This window comes from Phaseolus vulgaris, chromosome 7 (genome assembly GCF_000499845.2).
Source record: "Phaseolus vulgaris cultivar G19833 chromosome 7, P. vulgaris v2.0, whole genome shotgun sequence".
Taxonomy (NCBI): domain Eukaryota; kingdom Viridiplantae; phylum Streptophyta; class Magnoliopsida; order Fabales; family Fabaceae; genus Phaseolus; species Phaseolus vulgaris.
This window is the reverse complement of record NC_023753.2, coordinates 24118523-24137075: the sequence shown is the minus strand read 5'-3', so window position 1 is coordinate 24137075 and position 18553 is coordinate 24118523. Positions and strand designations below refer to the sequence as shown.

The following is an 18553-nucleotide window of genomic DNA, read 5'->3' as shown; positions in this document are numbered from 1 at the left end:
AATCTTTGTCGCACTAGAATAAGGCTCCGTTGAGACAGAGGGGGCCCTACCTGTTGATTACACTCTGACGATCAAGTCAGCTAGGGCTTACCAAAAGTAACCAATCAAGAAAGTGCGTAAAAAATAGCATACCTTGACCAGGAGACTCACTCTCCTTTTATTGTCGCACATGCAACATGCAACCATTCTCCCTGGAGATAAGCAAATCTTAACTAAAAATATTTTAAACACATTAATCTTTTACCTGTAACAGAAAAACTACCTACCATGGTCACCCATGATCTTCAGGTACCATCCGCGGGCCCTCTTCTGTTACTACCGCATAACCCTATTTTAATAGGGTTACAACAACTAGCCACGTGCAAAAAATATGCAACAGAAAATATGCAATGGGAAATATCGCCATATATCCATAACAAACATGTAAAAATAACAACATTATATTTACCGCCCCAAATATATCTATAAGTAAGTGTATATATAATATTACTTTTCGTAGCAGCCCTATCGCGCGCTTTGGGCATTCCTTAAAAAGGGTCATCTGCGCATGTCTCATCTAAGCCCAACGATCGAGATGACCTCTCACGCCTTAAAGAACCAAGCATACAAAATAGTACCGAGATTCGAGCACTGGTCAGTACATAAGCCCCCTAGGCTTGAGCTAAGCTTGGCTAAGTGAAGAGTTTCCATAGTACCCTTGGCTGTTGACGTGACCATTTCCCAGAGGTAGGTGAGGCACGACGCTCGAAGCATATTTTGAAGTGATATTTTACTATTCGCGGTCTCCACACATACATGTGTCTTAGCCTCAGTGGCAGCGGAACTCAACCGTTTCGAATTGCCTCCTTTTATCGAAGCTTAGCTCTAGAAGCACCAAAGAACCCCTAAAACCCTTCACACCTGCATCCTTTTCCTCTCATCGTTCAGAGCTTCTCACTCACTTCTTCTCATTTCTCCAAGTTTTTCTTCTTCAAACCACGAAAGGTACCCCTTTTTCCCTTTTCGACTTATTCGTCTTTTGTAATTACATGTTCAGTCTAGATCATCACCTATTTGCACCCGTTTACGCTTATTCTCGTTATTGATCATTCATATATTTCGTACGCTGTCGTTTGGATCCTTAAATAGGTGTTAAGGTTTTGATTTTTGTTCTTATGTATAAATTTATACTTGTTTGCTTGTTTCCATACTATGTTGGGTATGAGTTTATTTTTCTGCCTTTTGTGCTTACGTTTAGATGCAACCTTCCATGGATTACAAATCCCTGTATCCTTGGGCACCGCCGAACCTCCTTTCTGAAACCTCTTCCTACACCTCCCATGAGAAAATAGTAACCCTTAGGAAAAGTAAGTGCCACTGCGGCAAAGAGGATGATTAGATTTTCCTAGACCCCTGTGCGGTAGATGAGCCAGTGTGTTGTGATGAAACCATATCCCCCAACAAACCCTTTTGTATTTCTACCCCACGGTTTTTAAGAGAGTCATTCTTCGTCTACCTCTATCCGTTTTTGAAAAAGAACTCTTGATCGAGCTTAATGTAGCTCCTGCCCAGCTACATCTCAATAGCTAGGCATTTGTTCGTGCCTTTTCAATTCTTTGCGACCAGCTCGGTGTCCCGCCCTCTGTAAATGTGTTCCTTTACCTCTTCGAGGTAAAGAAACCAAACCGCCAACTCTGGGTCTCTGTAAATAGTGCCCTCAGAAGGGGAATCCTTACCCTCTTCCAATCCTCGTACAAAAATTTTAAAGGCCACACTTCCTCAAGGTTCGAGCTAACAAGAAACACCCTAACATCCTAGATGGCTATCCCTTATATTGAACCGAGAAACCCAACTCCAAGCTTACTCGGCGCCTAGACAAGCTAGCTCCTGCTGATCAAGAGGTTTGCAAATTTTAACCTCCTGGCCAACGAGTTTGACCCAAACTCTCTAAGGGTGTGTTTGTTTCCATGAGGGAGGAGGGAGGGGAGATGAAGGAGGGGGTATTTTTTGTGTTTGTTTCAAGGGTTTTGAGGGTGGATGATTTTTTTCACTCTTCACAAAATGAAGAGATTTGTGGGGATTATGTAGGATTATTGTATTTTACCTAAATATCCTTGTGCATGCATTTTATTACAATATACAAAATTAAATATTACATAAATTTATTTATTATTTATAATTTAAAATATTTAATTATACTATTAATAACAACATATAATTATAAATAATGTAAATAGAAAAATAAAAAAATAAAATTATAATATCAACAATATATATATAGTTATATAAAGTAACAAATGAATATAATAGTAAATATTATTTTCATAAATTTTAATGTATTTAATAAATTTATTTCAATTTAACACAAAAGTATTTTATATTATATTTTTTAAATTTTTTATTAAAAAATATAAATAAGTATGGATATTGTGTATTAAAAACATTTAATTAATTCAAATCTACAAAAAAAAAATCATAATTCATTATTCAAATATTTTTTAATAACAAGGATAAATTTGTAAACGTACAATAAATCATCCTCACAAATCCACTATATCATCCATCAATCCAAACAATCTTACATATCCTCACACATCCTCTCTAATCCTCACAAATCCACTCCCTCCCCTCCTCAGAAATCCCCACCTCAATCCAAACAGAGCCTAAAGAGTTACACCGGTATACCTTTTCCCCTTTAACCTTAGAGAATGAAAACTTTGCTTGCAAGATGTAACCAATGTTTTATGTGCTTCCTTTGCAGATGATAGGATGTTGGCTAGCTTCAACAAGGAGGACCTATTGAAGATGCTACGAAGGCCAAGATGGCCAGCCACTTGCCTTTGAAGGCGGTTGTCGCCCCTACTTCTTTAGACTATGAGGACTCAAATCTCTTTTCACACTTTCATAAGTGTCTCAAAACTGTTATCAAACTTTAAGAGAGTATAACAACCTCTTTAAATACTCCAAAAGCTGTTAAAAACATTTAAAGCAGGAGCTTATTCTGTTAGAAAACATTTAAAGATGATTTGCAAACATAACAAAAATTCTGTTATGGATTTTCAACAAACAATCGGTTGAATTCACGAAACAACCGATTGAATTGGTTTGACAGCAAAGTCAACCAAGTCAAATAGCTTCAAACCCTTTTCAAAAACCTGCAAGTGTCAAACAACCTATTGAAACGATAAAACTACTGATTGTTTTTCCACTTCTTCATAAAACAATCTTTTACAAAAAGGTTTTGATTCCAAACTGTTTTAGATTCAAACCAAAAGTGGATTGCACATCATTGTACCCAAAACCCATCCACACAAGCAACAACTCCAGCCTTCCATCAACCACCATGGATTTGGAGACATCAAAGCTTCAAGATCATCCTTGATCAACATAATGGTCTATGGGACTCCGATGTTGACATCATATTCTACCTAGAGGACTCTTTGTTGGGCCCAGAGGATGAAGAAAGAGTGGGTGGTCACGGAGGCCACTACCTTTTGCGGGAGGACATGAAACAGTTTGGGCAGGCTTTGGCCACAAGCTGTGTGGCCGTGAAGAAAATGCAGGGTCAAGAAGCCGCCATTGAACAAGAGAAACAGGACACCCAACAGAAGATGGCGAGCTTGCAACAAGAAATCTAGAGTCTCCACGCCCTTCATCAGCAAACTGAGTGGCTTTTGGAGGATAAGACTAAAGAAGCCATCGAGCATGCGACTCGCCTGGAAGATCTTCTGTCTTTCCCGCAACAAGAGCTTGTCCAAAAAGATTAGTTTTTTGCTGAAGAGGTTGAGGTTTACCATGGGGAACCTATCCAAGCTCTGTTGGTGGGTTTTGAGGTTGCTGTCGAGCAAGCCTCCAGTCTCCACCCGAACTTGGACTTCTCACAATTAGGGCCAAGCAAAAAAGTTGTAAACAGGAAACTAGTAGAGGAGTAGGAAAATGATCTTGGTGTAATTATAAACTTATTTACGTACTCTTAACTTTTGTTACATGCTTATGCTTTAATTATCTATGTATTGTGTTCAACTTTCGATGAGTTTGAGTAACAAATACATATACGAATAACGTACTACTTGCGCCAATCTTTCCCATCATGACATAAAAAGGATTTGATCTTAAAGGAAAACTAACCTTTCATTGGACCATACTTCGTCGCTACTACGAGCTAATACTTGAACTCGGTGTAGGCAGATGCACTTCTCACACTTGGGCAAGGATCGCTTACCTTGGTCTTGCGTGCACTTAGACAACTGCCCTGATCTGAGCTTAATTTGTTCTCTTCATGTACTAGCCCGACTTATTATACATTCATACAACTTACTGCTTTAGATCTTACCGGGGAGGTCGACTCACCTGCCAACACAAAACCAACTTACACACAAGACGTCTACTCGGGTGTTTCTTCAAACACTGAGCTAGTTTGCCATTGTATCAACTGAACGTCCTATCTATACAACCTCACTTACCCGACAGAGCGCCTAAACTTGGGTGATTTCTCTCACACCGGGCTAGCCCGACTTATCTTGTACTGGGTCAAGTGACCTGTCAGTGCAACTTTACTCACCTGACAGAGCGCCTAGACCCGGGTGATCTCTTTCACACCGGGTTAGCCCAACTTATTCTGTGTCGGTCTGGATGAGGCATGTGTGCAACTTTACCTGCAGTTTGACTTCCCAAGGAAGGTCGATTTATCTTCCAATGGTACTCAATCGTTCACACGACCTCTTCTCGAAGAACTCCTCCGAGGAAAAGGTCGTCGCATCATGCATCACAATCAACGAGAAAAGCAAAGAAAACGAACAACATCTGGTAAAAAGCCTTTTATTAGGTGACCTCATTAAAAACCTTCCTCAAGGGAAAAAGAGCGTCCTTTTTTCAGCACCATATTGTTCAACAACAACTATCAACTTAACTAAAATAAAACTTAAGATTAGCAGCGTTCCATGTCCGAGGAATAGGTCCTCCCTCCAAGGTTTCTAACCTATATGCACTATTCCCAAGCACTTCAACTATGCGGAAAGGTCCTGTCCATTTTGGAGACAACTTATTCTCCAATTGGTAGGGATGAGCTTTCCACATCACCAAGTCGGCAACCTGGAATTGCCAAGGTCTGACTTTGGTATTTTGTCTCAGCTCGAATCTTTTTTTCAACGCTTCCAACTTAATATGCGTCTGCTCGCAGACTTCATCTAGTAAGTCCAAGTTCACTTTCCTCCCATCATCAGATTCTTCAGCAACGAAATTCTGGAACCGGGGAGAGCTCTCATGAATCTCTATAAGGATCATAACATTTGTTCCATACACCAAACTGAACGGTGTTTCTTTGGTGGTGGACTGAGGCATGGTGTGATAAGCCCATAGAATTCAGGGAACCTCCTCTGCCCAATTTCCTTGGCTTTCTCTAACCTTCTTTTCAAGCCTCTGAGCAAGATTTTGTTGGCTGATTCCACTTGGCCATTCGTGTGGGGGTGCTCTACTAAGGCGAATATCTGTTTTATTCCGAGCTCCGAGCATAGTTTGTCTAGTTGCTGACTTGCAAATTGCGTTTCGTTATCTGACACCAGATGTCTGGGGACCCCAAAGCGGCATATTATGTTCTTCCATACGAAATGATGTACCTTGTGAGCGGTGATTTGGGCGACAAGCTCGGCTTCAATCCACTTGGTGAAGTACTCGATGGCCACCACAAGTGATGGATATCCACTAAGAGAGGATTTTATTAATGAAGGAAGAGGATTTTCACCTACACATTTGAAGTTCTTCCTTCTAGTCTTCTCACAAATTAAAAGAAGTCAAAGAGAAGATCAAGCCTAAAGATAAAGAAGTCTACAAACTCTCAAATAATAGGCTTCATATTAAATATCTCTCTTTATAGTTTCTTTTAAATTGTAAATAATATAGAATAATGTTTAGAAAGGTGCTTAGAGGGAAACATGAGACACCTCTTTTGTAAAAGCATCTTTAGGCTTTAGTTTAGTAAATTCTAGAAGCTTGGGGAGTGAGCTTAGTAAGGGGGGTGTGATCTTAGGAGTTTTTTGGGTAGCTTAGGGAATAAGCTATGTAAATGACCAGCCCTTACTCCTATAAAAGGAGGGCTTAGGTCCTTCACAATTCAGATTGGAATTTTATAGTAGAGAGACTATACTCAAATTTGGAGAGAAATTGTGAGTCTTGAGTCTTCTTCTTCCTTTGCCTTATCTTGTGAGCTATGGTGAGCTTCAAGTGGCGGCATTCCATCACTTATCTTGGGTCAAGGAACCAAGTGGCATGAAGAGTCTTCCAATTCTCAAAATCCAGCAAGCTTCTTCTATAAGTGTTCTTCTTCCTTCATGTTCTTTCAATTTCATTCGGCAGTTTTTAATTTCCTAGTCTTTCCTTTCATTTGCACCGTTTAATTCTGTTTTTCCAGCTTTGTTTCTTTATTTTGGTTCGGTTCAGTAGCTTAGTTTCTCAATTCTGTCCAGTTGTCAATTCTTGTTCTTCATTCCTTGTGTTTTGATTCCATTTGACAATATATGGACTTCCATATGAGTCTTGGTTGGTGCTAGTCTTGGTGAGTTCTTGAATTAGAACATTGATCCAATTCTAAAGTAAGGTGCCATTTGTGACCAGCTCAAGTTGCTCCTAAGAATGTCAAAGAATCATGTATTCTTGTAGTTACATTCACATCAACAAGGTACTTCATTTGATGTATGGCCAGAGGGAAAGGACCTAAAATGTCTATTCCCCAGGTATAAAATGGCCACAGGCTATAAATTGACCACAACTTTTCTGCCGGTGTGTGGTGCCAATCAGCGTGTCTTTGAAACTGCTCACATCTCTTAGCGTACCTTCAATAGTCTTCTTTCATCGTTGGCCAATAGTACCCAACTCGGATGACTTTCAACACTAACGCTCGGCCCTCAATGTGACCCACAGATGCCTTCGTGCAACTCGATCATCACACAGGTGCAATATTCCTCGCTAATGCAGATAAGAGTAGGGTGAGCATACCCGTGACGAAACAACTTGCCATCAATTAACGTGTACTTTCCCGAATTTCTTTTTATCGCCTTGGCTTCTGCGGGTTCACCAGGAAGCAATCCGTCAGCTAGATAGTGCTGGTAAGGAGTAATCCAGGTATCAGCTGTACCACCTTGGGAGATGGTCACTACCTCCTCCCTCAGCACCTCGCATGCCCCTACCTGGGGCACTTTCAGCGTTTCCTGGGTCAATGATCGGTGGCTTCTTGCTCCCTGGGAACCTATCACAAGACTTCTCTTGGCGGGTCCTCTCCGTCGTTCTAGGGGCCTTCAAGGTCTCCTGGATCACCGATCTTTGCCTTTTTCCCTTTCCCGAGCTGGCCAATTTGGCTAGGAGATCCGCTTGGGAATTTTACTCTCTCGGAACATGCACAAGTTAAAACTCGACGAAGGCGTCTTTTAGCAACATGACGTACTTAAGGTATGCTGCTAATTGTGGGTCCTTGGTTTGATATCTACCCATAACCTGCTCAGTAACAAGTAACATGTCGCTCTTCACTAGTAGGTTTTGAGCTCCCAACTCCTGGGACAGTAGCATCCCGGCTATCAATGCCTCATACTTAGCTTGATTGTTGCTAGCTTTAAATGCAAATTTCAAAGATTGTTCGATCGCTGTTGGGTCCTTCTAAGATAACTACAACTCCATTGCCATGTTGATTGGAGGAACCATCTACTGAAAATATCCACCGAAAGCCTCTGGGATCTGGGTGGGATCCCCAGACATCAACTCAACCACGAAATCGACATATACCTGCCTTTAATCGGCCCCTTGGGTTCGTAATGGATGTCAAACTCGGATAGCTCGACCAACCACCGTACCATGTGCCCTACTATGTCAAGTTTGTGTAAAACCTTGCGGATAGGTAGATTAGTTATTATAATGATGGTGAAGTTGTGGAAATAGTGTCGTAGCCGCCTAGTTATGAACACTACTACTAGTGCAGTTTTCTCGATCACCTGGTAACACTCTTCGGGCCCCTGTATTGCTGATGAAGTAAATTGGTTTTTGAACCTGGTTTTGGTCATGTACTATCAGTGAGTTAATTGCCCGATCTGTGATAGAAAAGTACAGGTGGAGAGGAATGCTTGTCACAGGTTTGCCGAGCACAGGAGGACTGGCCAAATACTCCTTCAATTTAATGAAAGCTTCTGGCTGATAGGAAACGAGATAAAATTGTCATTCACCCAGTCAGCTACTGGACCTCTTTGATAGTGGTAGGTAGGGATGGCAAAGCAGGGCGGGCCGTGAGGGCCGGCCTGCGGCCCGCTGGTAAAAATCACGAGGCGGGCTGACCTTTTCAACCCGCTAACCCGCATTAGCCCGCAGCCCGCGCGGTCCAGCAGCGGAGCGGAGCAGGCTGGCCTGCTAACCCGCAAGAAAAAAAAATTGGCACTTAGCAACAACAGGGCAACGCAATTGGGTTTTCACAAAATTTCAAAGCAAGAAACACAATACAATCGCGTCAATAAGTTTATGTTTAATATTTTTGAATTAATGTTGATGTTTATGTTTATGTTTAATGTTTTGGAATTAGGTATTTTTAAGGTTTTGGAAGTGGGAGAATAATGATATTTGATATTTATCTTAATGTTTTGATGTTTCACTATGTTTGAAAAGGAAGAAAAAAAATTAGGTTTGATTGTAACAAATAAATAGGTTTAATTTGACAATTTTTTAAGAAAAAATGTAAAATATATATATATATATTTAATTTTTTTTTAAAAAAGAAAAAAGAACGCGGGTTGGCCCGCAAACCCGCGGGACAGCTCTTATGTGGGGCGGATCAAGAATTCTAGCCCGCAATAACTTTGCGGGGTGGGCTAGCCCGCTTTGCCACCCCTAGTGGTAGGGCTCCTCATTTCAATGAGGGTGACGCACTTAAAAAGGTTGGCCTCTATGCCCCTCTCGGTTAGCATGAACCCAAGGAATTTACTTGTCTCTACCCCGAACACACATTTTTTAGGGTTTAACTTCAGGTTATACTTGTTTATGGTTTCAAACAATTCCTCAAGGTCTGTCACATGTTGCTTTTTCTCCTTGGAGGTGATAACCATGTCGTCTACGTACGCCTGCACATTTCGCCCGAGCATGGGGGCGAGAACCCTATCCATCAGACACTGGTAGCTGGCGCTAGCATTTTTTAGGCCAAAGGGCATGTCCTTGTAACAATAATTGACGAGCTTCGTCATAAAAGCAATCTTACTCTCAACATTGGGGTGCATCCAAATTTGATTGTACCCTGAGAATGCGTTCAGGAAGCTCAGCAATCGGCATTCTGAGGCGCTATCCACCAAGGAATCAATGCTCGATAGTGGGTATGAATCCTTTGGACATGCCTTGTTTAGGTCTGTGAAGTCGACACACATCCTCCACCCGTCGTTGGCCTTCTGAACCAACACCACATTCGCCAACCACTCGGGGTACTGAATCTCCCTAATGTGGTCGGCGTTCAACAACTTCTGTGTTTCCGTTTTAATAATCACACGCCTTTCCTTATTAAATTTCCCCTTCTCTGGACTACCGATCAGACCCTGTTATCCATAGTGAGTATATGACACAGGAAATCGGGATCTATCCCAGGCATGTCAGCGGAGGTCCATTCAAGCGCGTCTAGGTGTCTAGTTATTATCCTGGCTATCTGGTCTTGCAGCTCCTGACCCAGCGAGGCGCCCAACTTGAATAACTTTCCTTTGATTACCCTCTCTTGGATGTCACCAGTTGGTCCCAGTCGTGGTTGATGAATGAGCTCAACTTCTAAAACCTCGACTACATTTCCCTCATCAGAGACAGTGACAGCGTTGTAACTCCTTCTATTCTTCAAGCTGCTCTCATAACACTTCCGAGCATCTTTCTGATTGGATTTGATCGTAATCACTCTTGCCTCAGGGGAAGGTAGCTTCATTTTCATATGCTTCGTAGATGCTATCGCTCCTAACCTGTTTAGCGAGGGTCTCCCTAACAACTGATTATAAGCAGAGGGAGTATTGACCACTACATACGTGCTGACGATGGTCCTGGAGGCTTATTCATCTGAAAAAGTCGCCCTTAAGTCAATGTATCCTCGACACTCCACTTGGTCCCCTGAAAAGCCGACTAAACATTCGTCATGCGGCCTCAGCTGATCGGGGGATAACCACAAGTTGACGAACGTGGACCAAAACTATTGAAGATGGGAGCTTTGATGTATCAAATCCACATGAAGCCTAAAGTTGTGCTGCTTTCTGGGTTTGGGTTTAGATTAGGTTGTTTAGAATCTTTGTTAAGATCAGTCCTTGATTCCTACACAAATCTTGATCAATCAGTTTCAAAAGAAACAAAGTGTTTTTCCATGCAAAGAGAAAACAACCGGTTGAATTGTCGAGACAATCGGTTGATTGTGACTTAGCTGGCAATGAGGTTTTGAAATTGTTTTTTGAATTGGTTTTGCAACTACCTGACTCATTCAACCGGTTAAATCGTGGTTTCAACCGGTTAAATGAGTGTTGTGCTAACAGTTTTTTGAAAACCTGTTTCAACTGTTTTAAATGAGAACACAACTAATTTGACTCTATTATGTTGCCTTAAACGACTAGATTTCAAATGTTATAAATATAGCCTTCTTTCAAATGTTTTATATAGAAGTTTTACAATCTGATTTGAGATAAAAAAAAAAAAAAGATTACAAACTGTTTGTGAAAGAAGTTTTCCAAGTTTAGCAAGATTGCTTTTAAGCTTTACTGTGGTTCAAGAACTAGTCATAAGGCTTCTAGTTTTCTGTAATTCAAGGTGTTTTCTACCCTTTCTTAGTTTCTTGTAATTGTATTTTGATATTGAAAACGTGTTTGTAAAATCCTGTAAAATCAGTATGATTATGGCTTGAGGTGTGTGTTGGTGCAAAGAGGGTGAGTAGGCTTTGTGAGATTCAAAGTCACCTCTTTGTGGTGTGTTGTTGTAATCTGTGATTGATTACATAGTGAAATTCCCAGAGGTTGTTATGAGGACTGGATGTAACTCAGGGTTGAGTGAACCAGTATAATCTGTTTATGTGAATCTCTCCATCTCTTAACTCTCATAAGTGTTTGTGTAAATTCATTTTTTGCTGCTTCTATAAACAACGGGATAAAACGTACTTTTAACCGATTAAAATTCTGAAACAGTTTTCTGAATCATTGTTTAATTGTCTTCCTTAGTTGTTTATCTGTGATTGATTGGTAAAGTTTCATTATGAAGCAAGTGATTGTGAAAAGCTTTTATAAACAATTCACCCCCCTTGTTTAAGCCATCAATTCTAACAATTGGCATCAAGAGCAAGGTTCTTGAAAGTTATTCAAGTTTTGATCCTAAATTTTTTTTAATGGCTGAAAAGTTTTCTTTTGGGGAAGGTGCCTGTTTAAACAAACCACCCTTGTTTTGTGGTATGAACTATGATATGTGGTGCATAAGAATGAAATTCTTTGTTGAGTCTATAGATAGAAAAATATGGAATGTTATTACAAATAGCTATCTCATGCCTATATCTGAAAATGTTTCTTCTAAAAGAGAACATCTTGATTGTGTAGCTATGAACATCATTGTATCTGCAGTTGATTCTAATGAATTTCTCAAGGTTTTAGAATGTAGTTCTGCCAAAGAAATATGGAATATACTTGAAGAGTATATCAAGAATCCAAGGAGTGCCTTGATGGACAAAGAAGAATCTATTGCTGAATCTTTCTATTCAGAATCCAGAAAGGAGGTTTTTCTTATGACAAAAGAGAATCTAGATCAAACCAAGTAAGTACGTCTTCCAACAATTGGAAAATTATTTTCAACTTCTAACACTACAAAAAAAAAGTGTATATTGTGGCGGTTATTTTCGTATAAACTGGCGTTTATAACCGCCACAATATACGCTTGTGGCGGTTTCCCAAACCGCCATAGAACTGGCTGCCACAAAGTTTAATGTGGCGGTTTTACGCTACCCGCCGTAACACCCGCCACTTTAAACATAGTGTAAATAGTAGCGATTTTTAAATGTAAGTAGTGTCAGTTATAACCGTCGCAATTTACATTCATTAAAGAAGATTCTGGCGCCATATTATACGTAAGTAGTGGCGTTTTTAACTGACGTAATTTTAATTATGAATAAATAAAATTTAACCAGCAGTTTTTTATAATCTGTTTTATACAATTATAAAATTTAACCACCACTTTTTCATAATAAAATAAAATAATGTATAAAGTTATAATCATCCATTCATTTCATTGAAAATGAAAACACATAAAAAGTTCATATATCCCTAATCAAGTTTTAAATTACAACACATAATTGTTCAAAAGTTCATACATCCCTAATCAAATTTAAAATAACAACACATAATTGTTCAAAAATACAAAGCAGTCCAGTATATCATCATGATCAATACATCATCATCAAAGCAGTCTAGTATATCATCATGATCAATACATCATCATCAATTAAGCACCACTTCCAACATCCAGTACAAGAAATAAGTTAAAATATGTTCACAGTTAATTGACAATTTTTAAAAAATAAATGAAAACAGTATTAGAATAAAATTTTAAGTATATAATTTCTTCATAACACAAGAAAAAAAATAAAAAAATTTGCAAGTATAAAGAATATTGAGAAAGTTGATAAAAAGATATATACCAAAGCTTGTTGTCAAATCAAACATCAATCTGAAATAATTTAAGAAAAATTAAGAAGCAACTAACATAGAAAAGATAGATCATCCCAGGCAAACAATGTCTTTAGATGAGATTCTTTCAAGAAAAGAAACATACATCTAGAACCACAAAATGAGTTTAAAAAAATAATAGAAAGCAAATCAATATGTTAAGGAGTAGCATTAAGTTGAACAGGTTTAAATCTTACCCATTCCTAACTAAGAAATTTTATCCTTCATCTTGTTTATTTTCTTTTATCTTTAATTCTCAAATGATTTATCATGAAATAATTCAAGTTAATAATAAAATAATAACCATTATTTCTTCTCAAATATGTATTGTAAAAAAGGCATCCTGAATTTTTTGTTTTGTAAAAAAGGTGGTAGACAGAAAATGACTAGAATTACATAGGAAAGAACCAGGCAACTGGAGTAGAAATTGGAAAGAAAATGGGAGAAAGAACCACTTGAACACAATTAAAGAAGCATAAATTTTACACAAATGACAAAGTGGATATACATACTGACCTATAAAAGCATAGCATAAACTGTCACCAGTTTTGTGATCACGGATGATTTCAGCCCTACAATTAAAATATTAAGTAAGAACAGTATATACAAAATGATATCACTATTGGTAAATGTCATGACAGGTAAAGTGCCTAATATTACTCACGATGATACAGTTCCAAAGCGAGAAAATATAGTATTCAAGTCCTCATCCTAAAATTTAAAAGAAAAAATATTAGTAGTCAAGTACAGATTTTGACCTCAGTATAAATTGGGGAGAAAGAGAACATGATAACTACATATACATAACACCACATAGAAAGGTATTACGCACCTCAGTAACTGGGTTCAATTTACAGACAAACAATACATCGTCGGGAGGCTTAATCTCAGCATCAGGAATATCCCCAATCTGAAATAAGAAAGAAAAGGGAGTTTGCAAGGGATCACATTCACAAATGAAAGAAAATGGAGTTTGCCATAAATGTTTGAACAAGTATGCTTACTGAAGACTGTAAAATTGAAATTTTCATAATTTTAATGCTTGAATTGATTTGTAATCACAAGAATCCAATCATCCAACTATAGTCATGCAATTATAGTCAGAAACCTTTTTACATTGAATGCTGAATAAATATACCATTGCATAACAAGTAAAACCTAATATAATCCTCAAACTATAGCTATAGAGTGATAGTCAGACATAAATTAATTTGTAATATCACAATAATCCAATCATCATGTAATCAATTCCTGATTAAAAAGTGGGAAACAAATATCAGTCTCCATCTCACCTGCTATTAGGGGAGGAAGAGATATTCTCCAAAAATGAAAAAAAAAAAAAACACTTACATTAAAGAACACATCAATACAAAATAAGTTAATTAACTCATTTATTCTGTCGAGAAACAAAACTCACTGAGAAACCATGAAAAGAATGCTCAAAAAGCCTTGCTTGAAGAAAACAACCAACACCATACATAGAACAGGAGGACAAATGCATTCCAAGTATTCTACTTATAACCTCATAAATCTGTATTTTTTATTTTAATAAGGTTGTATTTCAATGAAGCATCACAAGGGGCAAAGATTCATGCTATCATGTATCATATTGGCTTGAAATATGGCATATATATTCCTCAAGGCTTAAGCAATCATCCTACACTATGTTAGTTTTTGGGATTTAGGCTTCGAACTTTTCCAGTGTATGAAAAAAATGGTCTAGCGTAAGTGCAGAACAGAGCAAAAAACACTCCAAGGCTTGGGTGTTTGCAGATTTCTTATTCATTTCTCTTCCTCCTCTGCAAACCTCTCTCCTCTCCAAAGAATTAACTATAAAAATTTAGCATTCAGTATTTTTAATTCAAATAATTTATATCAGCAATACCAAAACCATTGCACTAAAGAATCCAAAGTTCACAACATTCTCCTCTTGGTCAGTTAGAATTTCAATCCTAAACCCTTATTATCAATCCAAAGCAACCATTTAATCCTGAAAGCTAATTTCAATGAATTTAAATAGGAATTTGCAACGATAATACGCATGAGAATCAAATTAAGATTGGATTACTTGTTCTGTCCGGAATTGAAAGAATCGCAGTCATCCATTGCATGGATTCAAGGTTATCCAGTGGCCTTCCTTTCACGAGCTTGCTGATCTCGATGTACTCACAAACAAAACGAACAATTTAGCAACCAAATTGAAGATCGTCCAAAATTAAAGTAAAACAGAGACGAGATTGAAAGAGGAGAGAGGTAGGGTTTGCGGACAGCGGCGGACAGTCGTCATTTCTCTATCTATCGTGGAGGAACGCGAGAGTGAAGAGAGGTAGGGTTTGCAGACAAAAGTTTCAAATTAGCGATGGCGAATAGTGAAGGGCGCGATAGTGAACGCTAGGTTATGGGTGCGCGAGTGAGTGAAAGGCGACAATGAGTTGTCGGTAAGGACATCGGCGGCAGTGGCGAGCTTATGCTTCAAAGTGTTGGAAAAGGGTGGTCTCAGGGGGAAAGAGACTCTTGAACTTAGCGGGGGAAGGCTGTTGGAAAAGTTTTGGAAAATTTTTGAGGATTGAACGAGAGAACAAGATTTTGGAAAATTAAAATTGAGTAAGTGTGGAAAATGAAATTTTTTGGAGGGAAATAAAGTAAATACGAGGGAAGGAATGAAAGGAAATTTATGCATTTCTAAATGCCACATTTTGAAGGAGAATTACGACAATTATTAAGATGTCATATTATACGGATATTGTGACAGTTTTTAATAACCGCCATATTAAAACCGCCACAACATACAAGTTTTTTGTAGTGTAAATGCTTTTCAAGAAACTCAGGAAGAAGCTAAAAGATTAACCCTTTAAAATAACCGATTGAAAAGTGAAAACAAGAAGTTGAAAGAGAAAATCACAGTTCTGGAAAATGATTTGAGTCATGCAAATTCTGATTTTAAAAATCTTGAATTGATTTATAAAAAGCTCCTCTTGCAATTGTGATTCAAGTTGCTGTAAAAATTGTAAAACCCTTCAAGAGAAAGTTTTATACCTTGTGAAAATTGTTGATATTATTTCAAAATGGAAATCAAATTTTGAGAATGTTTTAGCATCTCAACAGTGTGTTTTTGGGAAATCAGGTTTGGGTCTTAACCCACAAAGCAAAAACTGTAGCTTTTCAGAATCTTTTTCAAACCTCACGAAAAATCAATCGGTTAAAAGTATGAAACAACCGGTTGTTTGTTGTTTCTACTACATGAAGAATGATCACTCTGTTAGATTATGTAAAAATAGAAAAGTTTATGTTCCCAAAGGTATTTTAAAATGGGTGCCTAAGAGTTTTGAAGGTTCCTAAGGTTGCTACTAACATCATTGGACCCAAAATCATAAGGGGACCGAATCTTGTAGGTATCCTTGGCAGTCAAGAATTACTTTTTTTCTTGAAGAATGACTGCTAAAGGGAAAAACAACAAGGGACTTTGTTTCCATAATGAAGAATATGTTAAAATTGGCTTTCATAGATGCAGGTTCTTGTATTAGAATTGGTGTTATGGATTTTAGAACTGTTTGTCAAAATCTGCACATGAGTTCTTAATAGAATAAGTTCTTATCTCTCTTCTTTGCTTAAATAATCAATCTTAAATTCAATTCATTGATTATACTCTTTGTTTGGATTGTAATTACTCTCTATTCCTTTAGTCACTTATACAATTGATATCTTGTGAACATTGTAAGTAATAATGATTGTATACAACATGAAAAATTGAAAAACTTTTTGTTTCCATCATTGCAGAAATTCAACCGATTGTTTCTTTGAAACAACTGACTGTTTTCTCTCTAACCAACACTGGGCAAATTTGTTTTTAAATCTAAAATCTGATTTGATGTTTTGTTCAAACCCAGTGATGTTTTTGGTCAATATTGCATTGATTGTTTGTTTGAATACAATTTACGCCTGTTGTATCTGCTATTAAAGATCAGATTCCTCCAAATCTTGAAAATCAAAACTATCTTTAATGTTTGGTCAAAATCACATGTGAATCTGTACCTTTCTGATTTGACTAACAATTATGGTTCAGATTTGATTCATTTTCTGTGTTGAATACAACCATCTTTGACCAAGCTTTTTAGCTATAAAAAAAGTGCATACAATTGCAGTATTCTCTTTCACACACAACCGATTATTCTTCTTTTTTCTCTCTAAAAGCTTTCTCTGCAGAAATCTCTTTTGAATTAGACAATGGTTGGAACTCCTCCCTCAGCAAAGAGAATGAAATCCAGGGGTGTTAAGAGCAGTGGAAAACAGGAAGGATGGTTTTTAGGTGATGTTGATCTCATAAACAAGTATCTACTTGAAACAAGTAGAAAGAGTGTGAACACACCCAAGGTGGTCTCCTTCACATGGATGAAACAGTAGAAGCTAGATTATGTGAGAAGCATCCTCAAGGAACAAAAATTGAAAAGATTCCTAGAGCTCACAGGGAACATTTATCCTAATCTAGTGAAGGTATTTTACACTAACCTCCAATTTAGTGATAACTCACTTATTTCTCATGTTAAAGGTGTAGATATGGTCATCACAAGTGATGTATGGTCTGTTGTGACTAGGATGAAATCCTCTGGACTAAGGATCAATAGGGGAAACCTTGGAGTAGTGGAAGATTTCAACAAAATCCAGTTTTACAAAGGTTGTCTCAAGAATCTCCACTCCAAAGTGAGGAATTTTGCAGTTGGTGGACTAAAGCTTGATGAAAGACTTGTGGCTTTCATAGTTTCATGGATTCTCACACCTAGGGGGAACAATCATTCAACCCTCTCTGAAGAAGATCTCCTTTTGATCTACTGTATCATGAACAAAGTGAAGATCAACTGGATTCACACAATCAAAGAACACATGCAAAAAGTCATGAGTTTATGTGATATTCATTATCCCTATGCCATTTTGATTTCTAAGTTTCTTCATTATTTTGAAGTGAACATAGAAGGAGAGCTGATGCGAATCAAATAAAGAAGGCTTTTAATAATGAAGGACAAGATCATTCGCCCTCACATTTAAAGTTCTTCTTATTATTCTTTGCAAAAGATGAGGCCCAAAGCCCAAGCCCAAGCCCAAGAAGGCCAAAGCCCAAAAAGCCCAAGTTCATCTCATGAAGGGCAAGGCCAAGTATTAAATAATAAAGAATATTGTTGAAGGTGCTTAGAGGGAAACATTAGAAACCTCTATTGTTAAAGCATCTTTTAGTCTTTAGTTAGGAGTTTTAGGGGGGGTGTTAGTAGATAGGTGTAGGAGTAAATAAGGAGGTGCCAAAGTGAGAGAAGGGATCACACCTTCCTCATGCATTATTTTAGGCGCCAATTCTAGAAGCTTTTAGGAGGGAGTATTTTGAATTTGTGTAGCTTACATTTCAGCACCTTAGGCTATAAATTAAGGTGCAGCCCTTGTATTTTTCAGAATTGAAATGAGAGTAAAGAAACTATACTCAATTTTTGAGTGAGCATTGGAGAGCTTTTGAGCCTTCTTCTCTAGTCTTATCTTGAAGGATCCATGGTGTCCTCAAGTGGCGGCAGCACACTCATCTAGGAGCAACCATCCTTCTAGTGGCGTGATCACTCACCTTCTCTTCCATCTCCATAAGCTTTTCTCTTCTCCTTTCTTCCTACTCTTTCAATTGTTCATGTTTAGCTTGTGTTCTTGAGTTTTGGTTTGGTTATTTTTCATTTTCCAGCAGCTGTTCTTATTCTTTTCTGTTTTGGTTCGGTGCATTTTAATTTCCAGCACTTCTAATTCAGTTTGCTTATCTTTTGTTCCATTTTGTTCGGTTCAATTTGACTATAATTGGAACTTCCATATGAGTTTGGAATTGGTGCTAGTTTTGGAGAGTTCTTGACTTAGAACAATGATCCAATTCT

At 37.9% G+C, this 18553-nt stretch overlaps 1 protein-coding gene across 1 annotated transcript; it reads right to left on the bottom strand.

Annotated features, from left to right (window-relative positions):
* Positions 1 to 4884: 4884 nt before the first annotated feature.
* On the bottom strand, positions 4885 to 5319 carry LOC137829285 (uncharacterized). The gene has a single exon (XM_068636089.1). The coding sequence runs from the start codon at positions 5317 to 5319 to the stop codon at positions 4885 to 4887; it is 435 nt and encodes a 144-aa protein (XP_068492190.1).
* Positions 5320 to 18553: the final 13234 nt, after the last annotated feature.

Bases quoted from the DNA above. Each gene is read 5' to 3' on its own strand.
- LOC137829285 (XM_068636089.1), bottom strand. From the start codon at position 5,319: ATGCCTCAGTCCACCACCAAAGAAACACCGTTCAGTTTGGTGTATGGA.